Source organism: Centroberyx gerrardi, chromosome 15, assembly GCF_048128805.1.
Source record: "Centroberyx gerrardi isolate f3 chromosome 15, fCenGer3.hap1.cur.20231027, whole genome shotgun sequence".
Lineage (NCBI taxonomy): Eukaryota > Metazoa > Chordata > Actinopteri > Beryciformes > Berycidae > Centroberyx > Centroberyx gerrardi.
The window spans coordinates 16,376,326-16,395,430 of NC_136011.1; the positions used below are offsets into that span (position 1 = coordinate 16,376,326).

Sequence of the window (19,105 nt, forward strand, 5' to 3'; positions counted from 1 at the left end):
ATTTAGTGCTCACACCGTGTTATAGCAATAGACGCCCATGTGAATACATTAACAAGATATGTTACAGTAATAACATATGTTGCGTCAATATGTGCTGAAAAGTAGCCTAACACAAATGTGAGTTGTCCTTAAGAGGAAATACAGATGTGTTGAAAATGACACCTAGTGTCTTTATGTATTCATAGTAGCACTGCTGTTGTGATTTTACATTGGATTCCATGTATTTTCCCAAACAGGCCTACTACTGCTATCTTGTGTGTGTGTGTGTGTGTGTGTGTGTGTGTGTGTGTGTGTGTGTGTGTGTGTGTGTGTGTGTGTGCGTGTGTGTGTGTGTGTGTGAGTTAGAGAGAGAGAGAGATAGGGAGAGAGATGGGTGTTTTGTTTATTCAGGGATGGGCAGAGGTGAGTAGTCTGCACTTAACAACTGACTCTCATCTTTAGTGTCTTAACTTAGTGAGTCTAAAGGCTCATATGATCACCTCCCATTTCTTAAGTCAATAGAGTTTCATGTAGACTGAAATCCACAGAAATCTATTCATCTGCTCAGAAATGGTGGATCACTGATGAATTTGCCACATGCGTCTATAATTGATTCTTAACAAACGTGGTGTAAACATAATTATTACACGCAGGAGTTAGATAAAAAAAACAAACTCAAGCAGATTAACTCCTGTCTGTAATATGTAATAATAATTTTTAGCAGATGAAGAGATTATTTTTAGATGGCACACCTATTATCGACAATATTAGAATAACTGATGGAAATGTCAGGCCCAGGCCTTCAGGGGCAGAGCAGCAGGTCCAGGGCCTTGCAGACATGGAGAAAGCCTACTGAATACTTTAAATGGGGCTCCCTCTTGTGGTAAGTGTCCACCACATGTGTTATAATAAAGCTAAATAGCCTGTCAACATTAATTGCATAATAAATAAATGGATCTACCTTTTTGTAAAGGTAGGATCAGTGATGTAGAGGTAAATAAAAAGGTGAGTAAAAAAAATTGCCTCCAGCTGATGATCATCATAAGGCATCGCAATTACCAATGTAAACAAAAAAGTATTTACACTTTGATAAAAGTATAATTTATGCCCTTTCCCCCCCTCTTAAAGGCCCTTACCTTCATTAAATTTACATTACTTTGATACTACCTTGCAGCATGTATACTATGAATTCAAATTGTTTAGATTTTTGTCAGCCTTGAAGGTGGGTAAATTCTATTCCACAAATAAAAATGTGGTTTAACTGAGTTCAGGTGGGTTTAACTGAGTACAAACTTATTTTGACGCAATACAATTTTCAAATAATAGACCTCATTCATGGCCATAATAATGAATAACCGTGGGGTCAGTCTTGTGAAATAGCCTACTGATCAGATGATGGCTCTGTCACATTTTCCGGTGTGTCATTGCGACATGTAACGTTACAGTATGTGTAAGGTTACCGGTAAACCTAATTGTTTAAGAGTTGTATCACATGGAAAGTGAATGGCTGTCCGTCACCGCTTTGACAGCAAATGGGTGGGTTCCGCACATGGAAAATATGAGTCCCACCCACAACACTTAAATACAGTCAAGACTGCGACTAGTTAAAGTACTACGTCCTCCAGGAAGAGACTGCTAGCAGACGAAAGTAAGTGGCAAAAATCAAATAACTATAGATTGGGGTTGGGATAGAATCATACAGAACTGAAAAAATAAAAATAATGCATTTTAGTAATACGCTACGTTACAACTTATCGTGTAGAGTTGTTTCGTAGTCTACTATGCTATGTCTCTTCCCGACGTTGTTGTTAGCCTGTCGACGTTACGGATACCAGTGCCTTGATCACCCACCAAGGAGGTTTTACCTATTTTTTTTAAGGCTACAACATGTCGAAGTCGGTCGTAGCTACATACCGCTGTTGAAAAATTCAGGAGTTTATGCTAACATTGTAGGTTACAGCGTCCGAGAAGGTTAAACTGACAACAAGGCTGGTCTAGCAGATTATGTAAATATACTTGGGACGTAGTTTGCAATTGGAGATTTGGATAGGCCTAAACAGGGCTGAGTTGGATAGCCTACGGTTAAAAGCGAAACCTTTTCTTTTTCAATGTATTAAACGTTAGTCGGAATAGCCATTCTGTGCTATTGAGGCTAACGTTAGCTGTTTAACACCATGTAACATTACATCTATCAGTACATTGTACTTATATTCGACCGTTAGTCTTTTTCTTTTCATGTGGGGAACTTTCTTCGGCCGAACAGGGCCTTGCAAGCTAGAAAAAGTAACGTTATAACTGACACGCCTAAATCTTTCGGGAGTTGAGAAACAATCAGGACATTCATAGTAGCCTAAGTTTAATTATAGTTTTGACTGTCACATTTAGCCTCTGTGGCTGAATAAGCTTTCGATCGTATAACGTTACACACTTCCCCTATTGCAACATTTGAGGAGGTGGGTAACCTCATATTAGGTTTTTTTGTGTGTGTGTGTTTTGGGTTTTTTTTTCCTTCAGATTTTTGAACGTCTTCCTGGTTCTGATCAATGGATCCTGTACACCATGGATGTATTAAACTAGCTGTACACCCCAAGCAGATTATGGCTTTGCATTGTGGGCGTGATTTCTCACAGTTTGAACTGTGACAGCTGCCATATTTAGTCAAAGCCACTTGAGGTGTGTTTATAACCTGCACCATTAGGCCTAAAATAGACAAACCACACTTTTTCTAGCCTAATGGGTTATAACAGTATCACAATGCCACTTTTTACTCTGACATTGTATCAGTGTCAGTGCCTCTGTCTTTGATATGAACTGTAGGGCATAGCCAAGTAGGGAGGAAGTGTGTGTGCAAATACAGGATGCTGTCAAAGGACTGAATAGAGAACTTTATTTTCTTTCCCATGTCTCAGTTAACTCCTCAAACACTGTGACTGTGCATAGCTTGTGTCTACAAGGATTTGAATGTAGATTACAGCATGAAATGTTGTAGGCTATTCATTGAATTTAAATGCTTCTGCCACATCTGAATTGACCTCTGTATTCCATAAGGTAGCTCCCCTCGCACTGTGTTGCTATTCAAACACAGCAACGCCTGTCATTTTTTCCATATCCATAAAATGCAAAGCAGAGGAGAAGGCTGTTCCATTGAAGTCCATGGAAGTGTATTTGACCATGGAACAAGTAGGCTTATTGGAACGTGGGCTTTTCATACAGTAATTCACTTAACCAAAATGAAAGTTTCCTCACCATCCCACCATCCAACTAAAAAATGTCTGTGATCCAACTGCCCTGGAATGAGTTTAGCGTTCCATGAGATTGCTATGCCACATTGCTCCATTTTAAAACACAGGCTGTGGTGTATCGATTGCAAACTCAGTTTCAAAGTTCATATTTGGAAAAGGAAAAAACAAACCAGTAAGATCAATTGAATAGGCAATGTGTTTGCTTATAGGTCCACTGAAGTGCAAAACACTGAGGCTGAGTAGGCTATACAAATTAGTCAGGGAACTTCACTTGTAAAGCATACTGTTAGTATTGTATGTATTACTGTTGCTTTAGTATAACAATTAGCTGTTGGATTACTGTAAGTAAGATGGAGCTACATTTTTCACAGCATAGTTAATGGAAAAATGCAACTGTTCTGGAAATTCAGATCGCTCATGTCTTGGTTCTGCCCAGTGGGACTACTGTGAAAGATGAAGGAGGGACTTGTTTACAGCTGGGTGTGTTTTAAGCTCTGTTGTTGCTATGTCAACACATTCAAGTTGTCTTAAAGGTGCCGTCTGTTTAAAGCTGTCTTCTCAACAGTCTAGTCTACTTCTCTATGAATTCCTCTTGTCAACAAAAAAATGCACTTCAGCAGTGGAACTGTTAAATTCTTATCTAAGTAGCCTTGGAGGATGCACAACATATAATTTTGTAATAGATAATATTTAACAGCCCGATGATTTGACAATTCTTTTTTAGGTTTAAAAGCATGAGCTACCCTGGATACCCCCCTCAGGCCGGCGGCTACCCTCCACAACCTGGGGCTTACCCTCCACAACCTGGGACCTACCCACCCCAGCCTGGAGCGTACCCTCCCCAAGCAGGAGGCTACCCGCCTCAGGCAGGCGGATACCCTCCTCAGCCTAGTGGTTATCCTCCACAAGCTGGAGGCTACCCACCTGCACCACCAGCAGGTAAAGCTGCATCACAACAATATAATGAAATGTACTTATAGTGGTAAATGTACAAAAGTAGTAAAAGTAAGAGAAGTGAAACATGGGTTGTTAAGGACAAGGGACTTGTTGATGGACACTTGCCCTTCTTAGGATCCAGAGGCATGGGTGAGTGAGTCATGTCCTGAATGTAGGCAGCAGAGATCATGAGGTTTAGATTTAACTGAGTGGAAGGTCTTTTTTCCCTCAAAAAACACAAACAAACATCAGCTGTTGCTGAGAGAAGCAACTCACAGTCCAGTTTTCACATAGTACTCCCATTCTGTGTCCGGAGCTCTTTAGCCTACCTGTTAACTAGTTGGGAAGTGAGAAACAGGGCAGTGCCAGTAAGGATGGCTCATTCCAATCTCAATCTAATACTCTCCATTCCTCCAGGCATTTGGTAGCACAATGTATCACTCAACTCTCCTCAACATTTAATGCATAGTGAAGTGACGTCGATCCTTGTCTGTGTTATCTGTTGCAGGCAGCTGGGGCGGTGGGCCTCCTGGTGGTTATCCCTCCATAAGTCTTGACAACTTACCCAACCCTGGATTCAACGCTGCCGGTCTTCCTGCCATGGTAAGTTTAGCATGAAAACCACCTTCACCATCATCCACAAAATTCTATGAAATGTTTGCAATTCAACATGATCAGATGATTGCGTTGAATATTCCAGTTAGAATGAATTACACAACCATAAACGGAATATCACATCCTTTTATTTAACGGTAAGACTTTTCCAAGTCTGCATCCTAAAATTCTCAGTATTGCATCTTTCTTTGTCAACTTCTCTTTCCAGTTCTCTCGCATGAGTGAAATAATAATTTACTTGGTTAGCTACTTTTATCAGTGCTTCTAAAACCTGACAGTCTGGCGCAACTTTCCTCTCTTTTACCTTTCTAATTAAATTTCTGTGTCTTGTTTACGTCGCATTCTCATGTCTGTAATCAGAGCTCTAAAGCTGATATTTGCCTATTTTATAATTTAGCATGGCCACACTTTGTTTGGATATTTACTTGTACAGTGGATAATTTGTAGAAGTTCAATACATTGGGAACATCAGTTGTTTCTGTGCTCAGGTTACATTCAGGATAAACGTTAGTTACTGGAACATTTGTTAAATATTGACATAGATAATGGGGAATCCATAAAGGAGTCTGATCCAAAAAAGGTGTGACCAAATACTTTTGCTTGCATACAAATGGTAACATTCAGGACTCTGTGCACATATTATGGGATGCCAATCTTTCCCAACCACAGGCCAACCAGATCTCTGCGTCCATGGGAGGGTTTACTCCAAACCCGTCCATGTTCAACCAAGCCCCTGGGGGGTACCCACCTGCCCCTCAGGCTGGGGGGTTTGGTGCCCCCTCCCCTAACCAACAGCCATATGGCCTGTACCCGCAGCCAGGAGGGACCATGCCCCAACCCCAAGGCCCAGGGATGGGCTACCCTGGTCAGCCAGGCCAGCCCATGCCTGGGTACCCTCGTGCACCATCACCCAACCCGTCCATGCCTGGTTATGGAGCAGCACCGGCGCCTATGCCAGGGTACCCAAAGGTCCCATCACCCAATCCATCCATGCCAAGCTACGGAGGAGGAGCCATGCCTGTAGCTCCGGCAATCAATGTAAGAGACATTGAAAAGGGTGTTTATCTCTGCTATTTGTTGCCCTTTGCTGTTAGTGAATTAATTCATGTTTCTTGTTACACACACACACACACACACATAAACACACACACCTCACCCCCGCATTATTACATTTACATATTTTGCGAAATGTAGTATAGCTTTATCTTCTTGATTCACCAAAGGATAAATAGAAGTCAAATACATTCATGTACTATCTAAAACTGACTGAGACTCTTTGTTGGAATAACATCGTTGCACTACGGAAATTGCTGTATTGTTCTCTCAGAGAGGATTCAGGGGAACAATCAAGGATTTTCCTGGAGCTGATCCACTGAAAGATGTGGAGGTCCTGAGGAAGGCCATGAAGGGCTTTGGTGAGTGCTTTGAACACATCTTAAAAAACACAATGAGAACTTAATCAGTGTTTGCTATTTGTTAGGTCAAGGCAGAATGAACTGTGGTGTCCTTTGGATGCACTTTCTGCACTGGATGTTGTCTAAGTGGGAACATTTGTTGTTTATATTTTTCAGGTTGTATGTCTGTGTAAGGATATTTGGCCGTTTTTAAGTATAAGTAAACCACTTGTAATGGGAAATGAGGGCATATTTTTAATCTGTGAACCATATCAGGTTTGATATTGTGGACTTGTCTGTGCAGGAACTGATGAGCAAGCCATTATTGACTTGCTGGGGAGTCGCTCCAACAAGCAGCGTGTGCCTATGCTCAGGTCCTACAAAACCGCCTATGGGAAGGTAACAATCACCATCATGCTTATTGCTAAGTTTATATGCTGTCATTGTGATAGTTTAAAGTTCATATGTGATGTGTGTGTGTGTGTGTGTATCACTCCATTGTAGCTGTTGCTGCTGTATAGATACATTGAATATATTTAAGTATGAAACGAGTTTGAAACCTTTCAGTGTGCAGTAGAATGCTTTCATGCTTTCATATGTGGACTGCTGTTCCTGTTCTGACAGGCACCGGAGAACTGTACTGCTGTGTAAAGGGCATCCACGTGTGGGTGTGGGTGTGGGTGTGGGTGTGGGTGTGTGTGTGTGGGTGTGTGTGTGTGTGTGTGTGTGTGTGTGTGTGTGTGTGTGTGTGTGTGTGTGTGTGCGCATGTTTGTTTGTTTGTTTGTTTGTGTATATGTTCATGAGCTTGACTCCTGAGTCACCATGACCCATTGGTGGTCATATTGCATTCCCATAACTTGTCCCCACAGCAAGATCCGGACCACATATTGGAAGTGGTTCAGTCCTTCAGCCAGAATTCTATTTTCATGACCATCATTTGCTTCTGCAGAAACTGCAGACATTTTGAAATGGGGACAATGCCTAGCTGTTGAAAAGCCTGAAAGCCTGAAATAATTGACATCAGTATGTGTGTGTGTGTGTGTGTGTTATATTACAAATACTTTTAGGCCCACCAAATAGTACCATTTTTCCTATTAGAAGAGAGTATTTTGCACTCTAAATAAAAAAAAAAAAAGACAAACACCATTTGCCAATATAGCACCGTGGATGGCTCAGAGTGCATTACCAAGTGCATGATGGTGACAACCCGACAACAGGTGCTGCTGCTGCCAGTAAAATGGAAGGGGGATTAGATGTCCTCAGAGCTCATTATAGCTACGCCACAGAGCTTTTTGGAGCAAGTTTCTCACAGCAGCAGTTGAACATGGTTTTGAAGTATTCCAAGCATGTGTTGTTTCCTCTTCCAGGATCTGATTAAGGACCTGCATTCAGAACTGTCTGGGGACTTCAGGAAGCTGGTCATGGCCATGATGAAGACCCCAGCTGAGCTTGATGCCTACGAGCTCAAAACCGCCATAAAGGTTAGCGCTCACCAAGAAAACCTGGCAACAATTTTCTGTACATTTACCATCTTTCTTTTCAATATAAAATTGCTTACAATCCACATTACTACATTTTTTTGCAACATAAAAACATCATTATTAGCTTACGTATGAGAAATGTTGTTACGAGGCAGATAAAGAAGCATTTCGCAATTTTACTGTATTAAAGTAAAGCTTTTTTTTAAGTAATTGCATCTGTTGTATGTCTGCATGAACATTCACCTCAAATAGGAATGTTTTGGCTATAAATCTGAAGTAGGCCAGTGGGGAGGAGGGCTTGAGCTAATCTCTGTTTTGTCCTCCTAACAGGGAGCTGGAACCGACGAAGCCTGCCTAATAGAGATCCTGTCTTCTCGCTCCAACGCGGAAATCAAGGAGATTAACCGGGTTTACAAAACAGGTGAGATGCCCCCAGGCTAGAGTGCAACTACTGCTCTCCTTTATCACACTGCATCATACCCCTGTGCTGAAAGATTGTTACTTCATTGGTGGACAAGCTCATTGTGTCTAGATTTGTGTACCACTATGAAATAATTAGGTGCAGATGCTAAATTGCACATATAGATTCACATCTGTCATGATTTGGTAGTTTCTGTTAGGGTTAGACAGATGTCTTGGTTGACCGATACATCGGGATGATGTTGGCCTTTTAAATATCAGAAATCGTCCAGTCAAGTCGTCCACTGCCGATATGATGAAGGTTCCTCCCTGACTGCAGCTACATAAAAACAGTCTATAAAATCTGCAATGAAATGTTATTTTCTTTGCAGAATTTATTTATTCATTCAATTGTTCAATGACGTTTTTTGTAAATTAATTATTCACTTAAAGATGGTAATCTATCCCAGAGTTTTTCCTACCATTGAATGGATGGGGTGGCTCACCCTGCCATGCTAACCCTAAAAGAAATCTGGGTTTCAGTGGAGACTTTTAGTGTCTCTTGGTCTAAAAGCTGTTTCAGAGGCTTTTCTACCTTGCCAGGAATAATTTTATAATTATTATATATTATAGTTATTTTTTGCCCTGGAAATGTAAATATTGAATATCGACACAAAATATTGAATTATTTATTATTAAATCTTCTTCCTCAATCTGTGTGCCTGTGTGTTTTTTTCATCACTATTGTGTCATTGCAGAATACAAGAAATCTCTGGAGAATGCCATCAGTGGGGACACCTCAGGCCACTTCCGGAGGCTCCTGATCTCACTTGCCCAGGTACAGCTACAACCCTTAGTACCAGTATACCTAACGTCTATTAGCAACTGCATACAGATATGATTAGAAATATTTGTCTTTGTACTTTTAGGGTAATCGTGATGAACGAGAACATGTGGACGTCTCTTTAGCCAAGCAAGATGCTCAGGTAAAGTCTGCTTCATTCTCATTAATAATGACGGCTTGATGATTTATCCACAATTCGTAAATTGCATATTACCTGACCTGTTGACTGCAAAGATATTTAGCTTTGTACATATCGCTGTTCTCTTTGTAGTCCCTCTATGCTGCTGGAGAGAACAAGCTGGGAACTGATGAGTCCAAGTTCAATGCTATTTTGTGTGCCAGGAGCAAACCCCATCTCAGAGCAGGTACACAAAGAAATGATCACAGGCAACACAAGTTAATCAGTTCAGCATTTATTAAAACATCTCAGAGAATAACTGAGAATCTGGCCACAAATACCAGTGAAAATACTATTTTGGCTGTACGTTTTTGTTACTGACAAGTTGTGTGTGTGTGTGTGTAGTGTTTCTTGAGTACCAGCAGATGTGTGGCAGGGATATTGAGAAGAGTATCGACAGGGAGATGTCCGGGGACCTGGAGAGTGGCATGGTGGCAGTGGGTAAGAATCCGCACACACGTATACATAAGATAAGATAAAACTTTATTGTCCGTTCGCACGAAAATTTGTCTTGCATCGCATGCTCTAACAATCATCAACACATAAAAATAATCTGACATCTGACATAAAAAGACATCTGACATAAAAAGAACATCTGTTGTCATGCACACACATACATATACCCATACACACCCTCCTCCACCCTATGATCACTGTCCCTGTGTGTGTGTGTGTGTGGGTGGTTGCATAGTCCATGTGAGTATGTGTGTGGGTGGGTGGGAGTACATACGTACATACACGAAGACCACACCTATACAGGTCTGGTCTTCGAAGGGCGACACCCATGTATTGTTAAGAGCTAGCTGCACATATTTACTACATGACAAGTGCAGACGCTCGTCTACATGTGTGACGTAACAATAACCCATTAACTAGGTACAATGACACTATAACAAAAACATTTTCCATGCTCAATGTATTACATGTTACAGATTACATTATGTGTTGTTGAAAGTGATACCAGTAGTGGAGGTGGGGGCCCTCCTAAATGCATAATCTTTTTGTGTTTTTCCCTTTTTTGGTGACATTGCTCAGGGTTATGGCACAGTAACCTGATTTTTAGATGTGTTTTGATTATATACATCCATTGGTATTACAACCTGGCAGGGAGACACATCAGGAGACTATAAGAAACTGCTATTGAGGCTCTGTGGAGGCAGTGACTGAAAAGGAAGCAGAATCTTGCCACATCATTGAAATCTCATACAAATATCTGTTTATTGGCTGACCTGTACTATACACCACAATCTGCAAAACCACATGCCGTGCCACTACTCTCAATGCAATGCTTATCTAGTAGTAAGAACCTCATATCATTACTGTTTCCTTTTTTCTACATTATGTGCAAAAAAGTCTTATATTTTTCACTTATATACATGCCCTAATAAGATTCGATTTGTAAAAGAATACATTTGTATTTAAGAACTATATATTTTTAGAAGTATATCTTATTTTGAATTGTGCCAATATTATATCTAATGTCATGTGATTGTTTATCAGCTAATGCATTGTTGAAAGTGAAAGCAGTAGTGGAGGTGGGGGCCCTCTAAATGCATAATCTTTTTTATTGTGTTTTTCCCTCTTTTGCTGACATTGCTCAGGGTTATGGTACAGTAACCTGATTTTTAGATGTGTTTTGATTATATACATCCATTGGTATTACAACCTTGGTCTATAAAGATAAATCTTCATTTTGAGGTGGTGTGCACTGCAGTGTTTGTCGTTGTCGTGAAGCATTGTGTTCCATTTCACTCGACTGAACAAAAACTCATGTTTTTGTTTCTAATTTCAGATTTTTCAAAATATCCTTTACCTTTTTGAGTTTGCTTATTGAACTTCATTCATTCCGTCTTCCTCTGTCACACAAATGTGGTGTATGCAGTGCTTGATTTTTAGTAGTTCACTTCTCAGATAGGGGGTAAGGAAAGATAGATAGATGCATAGATTGTCCTCTTCTATAATGCACTGAGAGTAATTCTAATCACTTTATTTGTATAAAAAAGAAACAGAGACAAGGTATAGATTAGGGTGTGTACTGTAGTTGCATATCTCATCCGTATTAAATCACTGTTTTCTCTGTTTCAGTTAAGTGTATTAAGAATACACCCGCCTTCTTTGCTGAGAGGCTCTACAAGGCCATGAGGGTGAGACACACCCCATCTTGTTTAGATGGATAATAATTTTCCGTACATTACAAAATAATACTGCGACAGTTTAATCAATATGTAGTCTATGTGTCACCCTTACTGTGTGTGTGTGTTTGTGTGTTTGTGTTTGCTCTCAGGGAGCTGGGACCAAGGACAGTGCCCTGATCCGGATCATGGTCTCCCGCTCTGAGGTTGACATGCTGGATATCCGCCAGGAATACGTGAGAAACTACGGCAAGTCGCTGTACACGCACATCTCTGTAAGTATCTCCATCACATACACAACCTAAATAACCAGAGCACCATGGATGAATGGATGGGTGGGAGAATCAGTTTGCTGATGCTTATGTTTTATTGGCAGGGAGACACATCAGGAGACTATAAGAAACTGCTATTGAAGCTCTGTGGAGGCAGTGACTGAAAAGGAAGCAGAATATCTGCTACATCATTGAAATCTCCTACAAATATCTGTTTATTGGCTGACCTGTACTATACACCACAATCTGCAAAACCGCATGCCGTGCCACTGCTCTCAATGCAATGTTTATCTAGTAGTAAGAACTTCATATCATTACTGTTTTGTTTTTTTTCTACGTTATGTGCAAAAAGGTTTTATATTTTTTCACTTGTGATATCTGGATATATGAGTTGAATATACATGCCCTAATAAGATTAGATTTGTAAGAGTACATTTGGATTTAAGAACTATATATTTTTAGAAGTATATCTTATTTGAATTGTGCCAATATTATATCTGTCATGAGATTGTTTATCAGCCAATCAGTTAATTTTCTAATGTTCAGCAATGCTGAATAAAACATGAGATGTCAGAATGCCTAGCAGCTAAGTACCAAAGTAACAAAGTCAGTTAATGTTTGCGTTTATTCTCTTTTATATTTTGTCTACACTTGCCTATTTTTTTTTGTTCATCATAGTTATGCTGTATTTGCGGATGGCTTTCATTTTAATCTACATTTATTCGTGTATGCCTGTCAGTGTAACATAAAACCTCAAGCGCCACATTTCATAAATTGTTGGTGCTTTTATCATCAAGTGTATCAGAAAATAAATATTGACAATCCACATTGGAAGTTTTTCTGCTCCATCACATTCAAAAAATATAGAGAAAGACAACCCTAACTGGACAAGATTTCAACAAACCACTTCTTATGAACAGGCCCTATTTAGACTCATCCATCTCAAATTCATAGTCACATCTATTAAATCCCTTTACTGGTTCACAGACAAGGTAACCATAAGAGCAATAAAAATGCTTCTCATCATAAAGCATACTACCATATTACCTTTGCAGTACAATATATCTTGAATCATGACAGCTATGAAAATATTAGGTCTTGGCAGCGGATCCAAGTTGCCTGCAGAGGGCAGTGAAGCCTTTTTGTTGTTTCCCAGTGACGACACCATGAGTGAGCAATCTGTATTTCAGGAAGCACAGCTCATAACTGAAACTTTATACTGTAATATAAAAATAATAAAAACAACTGCTTTGCAATTCATTCATAAATGCTCATCTATGATGGACATGGTTCACTATATGATTGTGCTAGATCAATGAGCATGATCACAATATAGTTTGACATAAAATACATTTATTTAGGCCACATAACAAAAAGGTGTCTTCATTCTCCTGCAGTGAATATATTAAAAGTCTCACAGGCATTGCCATACACCCCATCAATATAGTCCCCAATGGTAAGTGAATAAATGCACACGATTTCACAGACATAATCAATACAGAGAATTCACTTCTCTTTCCTTGAGGGAGTGAGACCTGCTTGTGTGGCTGCACATGCAATGCTGCACGCCCTATTAGGTCCTGTTGGCTTCACTTAAAATTCTGTTGAACACACTTGACTGTAGAGACGCGGCTCAGTGCTTGGGTGGCTATGGTAGTGTGTGTTAACTGCACTGCGATCAATAACTCTGGGACGTGAGGAGGGGGCAGCCTGTGGGATTGATGGCATCCATAAAGCTGCCTTGGCCACATTAAACGAGTCTAGCATGTCTGCAGCGCTGTCAGAGGCCCGAGGGACACTTGGATAACGGCCATGTTGGAGGAATCAGTTTTGATCGCTTCACGTTATTTAAAACTGACTGGGAGTGGCAGAGAAGGCTTGAGGGCTCTGGACAGCCTAGATCTTTAGGTTACTCTTACTGAAATATTAATGAAAATTAGAGTTTTTGGAAGATAATTTCAACAGCAATATGTTTCCACACACTTCTGCCAACAATGTAGTTTCCATATGATGATGATCAGAAGACTCCCATCTGTTGCAGGTGTCCAGTTGAAGGTTGTTCAAGTCAATATTATCTGGAATTGCCTGATTAATGTCTATGAAAGTGATGTAAATCCTTTGGGAAATCTCTCAGAAGAATGATTTGAGGTCTGAAACATTATGGGTAAATGGTGACTTCACATAAAAAACATGTTTTAAGAAGGGTCAACATATTGATGGAGGGCACCAACAAGTCATCATTCTCCTCTAACGTGTTCCCACCTCTTCCTTTTTGAACTGGCTCATTCAACACCTTGGGAATACTTTCATGGCCATGCACTCACACTGGCAAAGGGGTAAAATGGATACAGCATTGTGGAGAATGAATTGTATATGGATGTAATAAATAAAAGTGTGTCAACAGTGAGTGGATGATAAAGTAATTGTTTAGAAACCCTTAGCACTGACAGCCAGTCTGTTATCCAGAACTCTTTTCAGACTGGGGAATAAAAAAAAAAAAAATCTATAAACTCGTCCGCTCGAGACAATTTGGCTAGAATACAAGATGATGGATGGATATGCTGACAGTGTTTGCAATAAAAGATAATGCTATTCTTTGCCCTGATCTGGGCTGTCTGATGAACAAATCTGTTTAATAATATCTCAGTCGATTCTCAGACAGCTAGTAACACCGGCCCTGTTGTCTAAATAATGAGCTGATTCATGCCCTAAAGATAAAAAAGCATCAGGCTGTCTCCTCTGTATTCAAACACATGTCCTCAGAATTAGGGTACAGACACAGCCGTCCAATCTGTGTCAGCAGAGGGGACCTGCTTCCCTTTGATATGAATGAATTGCAATTAATTTTTCATCTAACGGGATAGCACATGGTTGCTCAAGCTAGGGAGCCAGCAAGGCAGAGAGAGAGAGAGACAGAGAGAGAGACAGACAGACAGAGAGAGAGAGAGAGAGAGAGAGCTCTAGATGTCACAATGAAATTCAGTGCATGCATGAATAAGGTCACGGTTTGAGAGGTATGCCTGCAGACGCCTGCCACTGTGCCAACAATCTTCATCCTGCCGTGGACTGGAAGAGGAGTTCATCCATCATCATCATCTTGCATTTCACAAATCCTGCTCAAACACATATTTCATTTTACACCCTCACATACCTCAATACCCCCCCTCTCCCATCCCCCAACACACACACACACACACACACACACACACACACTGTAATTGGTTTCAGTTCTGATATAGAAAGATGATGTAGAAGCCTGTGGCTACAGCAACAGGATTTTATGCAAGACATGAATGAAATCCTCATATCATTGCATTAGTGTTCTCTAAATAAGATAGAGGCTAAGCCAATGAGATAGCCGGTGTTTAAACCACAACTCTATGTGTCTGTGCTGCAAATCAAAGGATTATAATCAGGGGTGTAGCAGGGGTAAATGCAGCAAAATTTATGTGTTTACCCACATTTTTAGGCTGACAGATTTTTTTAAATTACATAAATTCATAGTATTCATCATAGTAAATAGCATCAAACTGATGGAATTTATATGAAGATGGTGTCTTTTATAAGGGGGGATGCTATTCCGAAAATACATGTTTTATATTGACGGTTGTTTTCCTTATGATGATCACTGGAGGTCACAGTTTATCCAGCTTTTATTTTACCACAACATCACTGGTTATATCACAAGATTTTCATGCAAATTCTATCCATTCTCATTTTTTTCCGCCAGGGATTTTCGACGTACTACGGGGTGATGTGTACGCCCATTGAAAAAATGGGTGTGTCGATCTGAAACCCCGCCCTAATTTACCTTATATGGTCGTTGTATGGGAACTTGATTGACAGCGGGCAGCAGCTGCTGAGCTGCCCAGACATGGCGGAGGATACAGTGTAACTGAGGCTCGGCGACAGAGTTGCGATAGTTTTCCTAGCAGTTGAGTCCGCACAGGGCGCAGTAAATGATACATCGGAGGAGGAAAATGTGTTCGGGTGAAGCGTACTCGGAGGAAAAGCAAAAAACGACCTGAATCGCCACACACGAGTAAGATGGAAAAATGTATCGCTGTTTAGTGCAGTCAACAGCCTTGGGCAACAAATATGGCTTCTTGTGCCTTTTTCAATTTGCTATAAAAATTGATCTCCCGTGCAATCTAATGCCGTGGTGGTTCTGGCGAAGTTCTGCAAGCCGCAGTAAGTTAGTTCTTCAATAATCGCTCGGTGCTTTTGTAAGGTAAGGATATAACATCCACCTGGCCGTCTGGTTAGCTCGAAAGCTACGGAACTACAGCGGATAGCAATGGAGCCAAAGCACAAAGAGTTGTTAGACCAGTGCCACCAGAACTTATTGGAGTCCATAACAGATGCGGACCGACTCATAGAGTTGCTGATAGTTTCTGGTACCTTGAGTCAGCTCGACAGGTTTGAACTGGACCAGAACTGCTCGTCCAGCGCCGAGAAAGTAGACCACCTTTTGAAGATGCTGATGAACAAGGAGAGCGACCATTTCCTCGACCTGTGTGTGGCCCTGGAGAAGGCATACCCTGACCCATACCCTGACCTGTATTCTGCCCTGTTTAGCAACAACGGTGGTGGACCTGTGGACCACTCCACTGGTAAGACCTGACACACTAACGACTCCTAACCTGACATTCAGTTGAATCTCACAGGACAGGACCAGGCCACTGCATACCTCCTGCAATGAGCTCAATTTGGGTGGTCTTGGTCCCCAGCACAAGATGATTGGGTAATGGACAGCCACACAAGAAGGAACAGGGCTTGGTTTATGAGCCTAAATCAAACAAAGATATGAATATATAATGTTGATTCATGCCTAGGTTGGAAGAGGACTGAACAACCTACCTTAGACTGTTGTTACACAGGAATTGTAATCAGCTCTCAGTGGGAGCATGCTCTGTTTAGTGTAGAAAAGATAAAACATTAACTTATATCCTGAACCTAAATGTGCACTAAGGCCTGTCTAGTAAAATGCATGGCTTGTGATCAATTCAGCCAACCTACTAGATGTATTCTGTCATTAGGTTTTGCACATGATTACCCAGCTCCAGAAGGCTTTCTCTCAGGTAGTCTCTGCAATACACAGATCAGGCATCCAGGGCATGGAGTGGCTGAGTATGCTGTGTGTCATAATTTCTACTAAGCCAAATGTAGGCTCAGATATTTGTGTTTTCAGCCATACTATGTTGTAGGGATACACCAATATGTTTTTTTAGGCCAATATCTGATATTTTCCTACCCATATCAGCCAATAGCCTACCGATGTGTGTTTTTGTAAGAATCTACAAATGCAGGTGCAAAACAGGTTAAGCTTTTCAGACATGCCTATCTTAAGATAATTAAGTGTTTTTTTTAAACAAAACACCATGTTAGTTTTATTCTGTGGCTAATTTGGCAGTTGTATTAAGTGACACACTCCAAAAAAAAAAAAAAAAAAGGTCACGAAAATGCCAATTCCACAGTTGGTCAAATATCATCAGTAAAAATAATATTGGACCAATTTGCTTTTTAAAGCTGATATTGGCCAGTAGCCTACTGATAGTCTGATATTTCTGAGCTGGGCTACCCATATAGATAGAAGAGGAAAACAAGATCCATTTAATGACACCGAGCAGTAACCCCAATTTGTTATCAATGGCATGATATGGTTATGGTACATTAGATTGTTTCCATGACAACGGGCTTGCCGCTGACATGTGGGTCCATATCGACCTGTACATGGGTGTGTGCATGCAACCTACCCATGCATGCGTATAAATCCATAGCATGGCGTTGCTCAAGCCCCTTTTCCCACATCAAGTAAAATCCCAGTTGACATCCCATTCTATACATTTTTTTCCCTTTTATTAATGCAATAGAGCTACATTTATAATTACAGTGTTATATTCATTGTAGTCATTTAATTTGTGCTCATGGCAACTGCCTGCACTTGAGTGGTTTTGGTTGTTGCTGCACAGAGACAAAGGGCAACCAAGTGTAAAAGCCTCGTCTAGTTTTGCCTGTTTTGCTTTGTCTGAATGACTGAAGCCAGTGGCTTACTCACAACCAGCGTCATGCCCTGAGGGCCTGAATGCAGGATGAGCCTTGAGATCCAAAGGCAGGGAGGAGACGCAGAGCAATGCTGTTCTTTGACATATTTCACGTTTAAAAAAAGAAACCATGCAGGCTATCTGACAAATTGTGTTTTGAGATCGCTGAAGCTTTATATGAAAAGTTTAGGCCAATGTTTTGTTCTTTTTTTTAAATTCAGAGCTACACAGTGTGATCCTTGCTTACAGCTGTGAAGCTGGAGTATGCCTCTGCCTACTGCCAGCAGGCAAGGCTTAGCAGGTATTGCTGAGTTGGTGTCTTGCTGCTTTGCTGACTGGATCGCTTCCTTGAGCTTTATCACTTTCCCTTGTATTGAGTGTTGCTGCTGCAGTGCCACTCGGCCTTGTCGCACTGACATACATCGATATGCGTGTTCACCTGTGAGCAGCAAGGTTGCTCTGTCTGTGACTATGCTGGATTCGGGCTTTTCTTCACACCCTGGGGTTCCGGATTTGAGTCCCGGTCGGGTTCTTCCTCCTTTATAGACTCTAGTATCGGGCCTCACAGTCGATGAGCGGTGTTGAGTGCTCTGTACTAGGGGAGAATGAGTACCAGTAGTGAGTCTGGCTAGTCGGCCTGTGGTTATTCAACAGAGGATTAGGCCCAGCTCTCCTCTCTCCGGTGTAAGCTCTCTCTGTGAGACACGCATTATCATGCCTCCGCAGCCCCTCTGTATCAGCCGCCACGCTCTTGGCTGTTTCTGATTCGACTCGAGCGCTGTTGTTTTCTTTTTTTCTTTTTTTTTTTTAAGTGCTTTTCATTATCTTTAGTGTCGTGATTCGGCTGATGCGATTACCACTTTTTAACCACACTTGTGAGAGACTGAAGACAAGCCACTCACCGCGTACCTTCAGGCGGAGAGACTGGGAGGAAGAAGAGCGCAGGGATGAAATCTTCAGAGCCCTGGTGTGTCTGTGAAAGACGAAAGAGAGAGAGAGAGGGGGGGGGAATATGAGCGTGTGATGAGTCTCGCTGATAGCAACCTGCTCTCAAGTCATCCTCCTCTCATGCTGCCTGCCTGCCTGCTCCTGTTCTCAGCCGTGCCTCCTTTGCCAGCTGAGCCTACACAGACACACACACACACACACACACACACACACACACACACACACACACACACACACACATTCCAAAGAAACATCCTCTCAACTACAGGAGAAACATACAAATGCACACATAAACGCTTGATTGTTCCAAGCTTGGGCTCGGTGAATTATTATTGTCATTTTGTTGCCAGCCTCCCAATATGTCTGCTGTCGAGAACATAGACACAGATCATTCATTATTTAGCCTGTTTTGTGCGTCAGCATGCCGGAGGACTCTGGCTCTCTGGTTTGAACAAATACTCAAACTCTGATTAAACTGCGGAGCAGAACATTCAGTCAGTATGACTAAAGCTTTGGCCTTGTTATGTAGACGAGCAAGTGCGCATATCCGTCTTCCCGAGCCGAATTGAATCCAGAATTCCAAGCGGCGGCAATCAAACCGATTTCATGCCTTGGATTGTGCGCTCATCCCCTTGCGCTA

General features: G+C 41.3%; 2 protein-coding genes across 6 annotated transcripts in view; both read left to right on the forward strand.

Moving 5' to 3' along the window:
• The first annotated feature begins 1,511 nt into the window (after nt 1-1,511).
• Nucleotides 1,512-12,733, forward strand: anxa11a (annexin A11a). Its single transcript, XM_071918098.2, has 15 exons — nt 1,512-1,627; nt 3,946-4,160; nt 4,666-4,760; nt 5,442-5,810; nt 6,100-6,187; nt 6,471-6,565; nt 7,535-7,648; nt 7,979-8,069; nt 8,806-8,885; nt 8,977-9,033; nt 9,163-9,256; nt 9,415-9,510; nt 11,155-11,213; nt 11,354-11,476; nt 11,578-12,733. Exons 2-15 carry the CDS (start codon nt 3,956-3,958, stop codon nt 11,635-11,637), a joined length of 1,626 nt encoding a protein of 541 aa, XP_071774199.1. The 5' UTR covers nt 1,512-1,627; nt 3,946-3,955; the 3' UTR covers nt 11,638-12,733.
• A 2,635-nt stretch (nt 12,734-15,368) lies between these two features.
• dlg5a (discs, large homolog 5a (Drosophila)) overlaps nt 15,369-19,105 on the forward strand; it is a 41,541-nt gene continuing 37,804 nt past the window's right edge. For all 5 annotated transcript variants that reach the window (XM_071918116.2, XM_078288757.1, XM_078288758.1 and 2 more), the window contains exon 1: nt 15,369-16,086. In XM_071918116.2, coding sequence (XP_071774217.2) covers nt 15,771-16,086 — 316 coding nt within the window. In that variant the 5' untranslated portion in view covers nt 15,369-15,770. The remainder of the gene's footprint in view (nt 16,087-19,105) is intronic.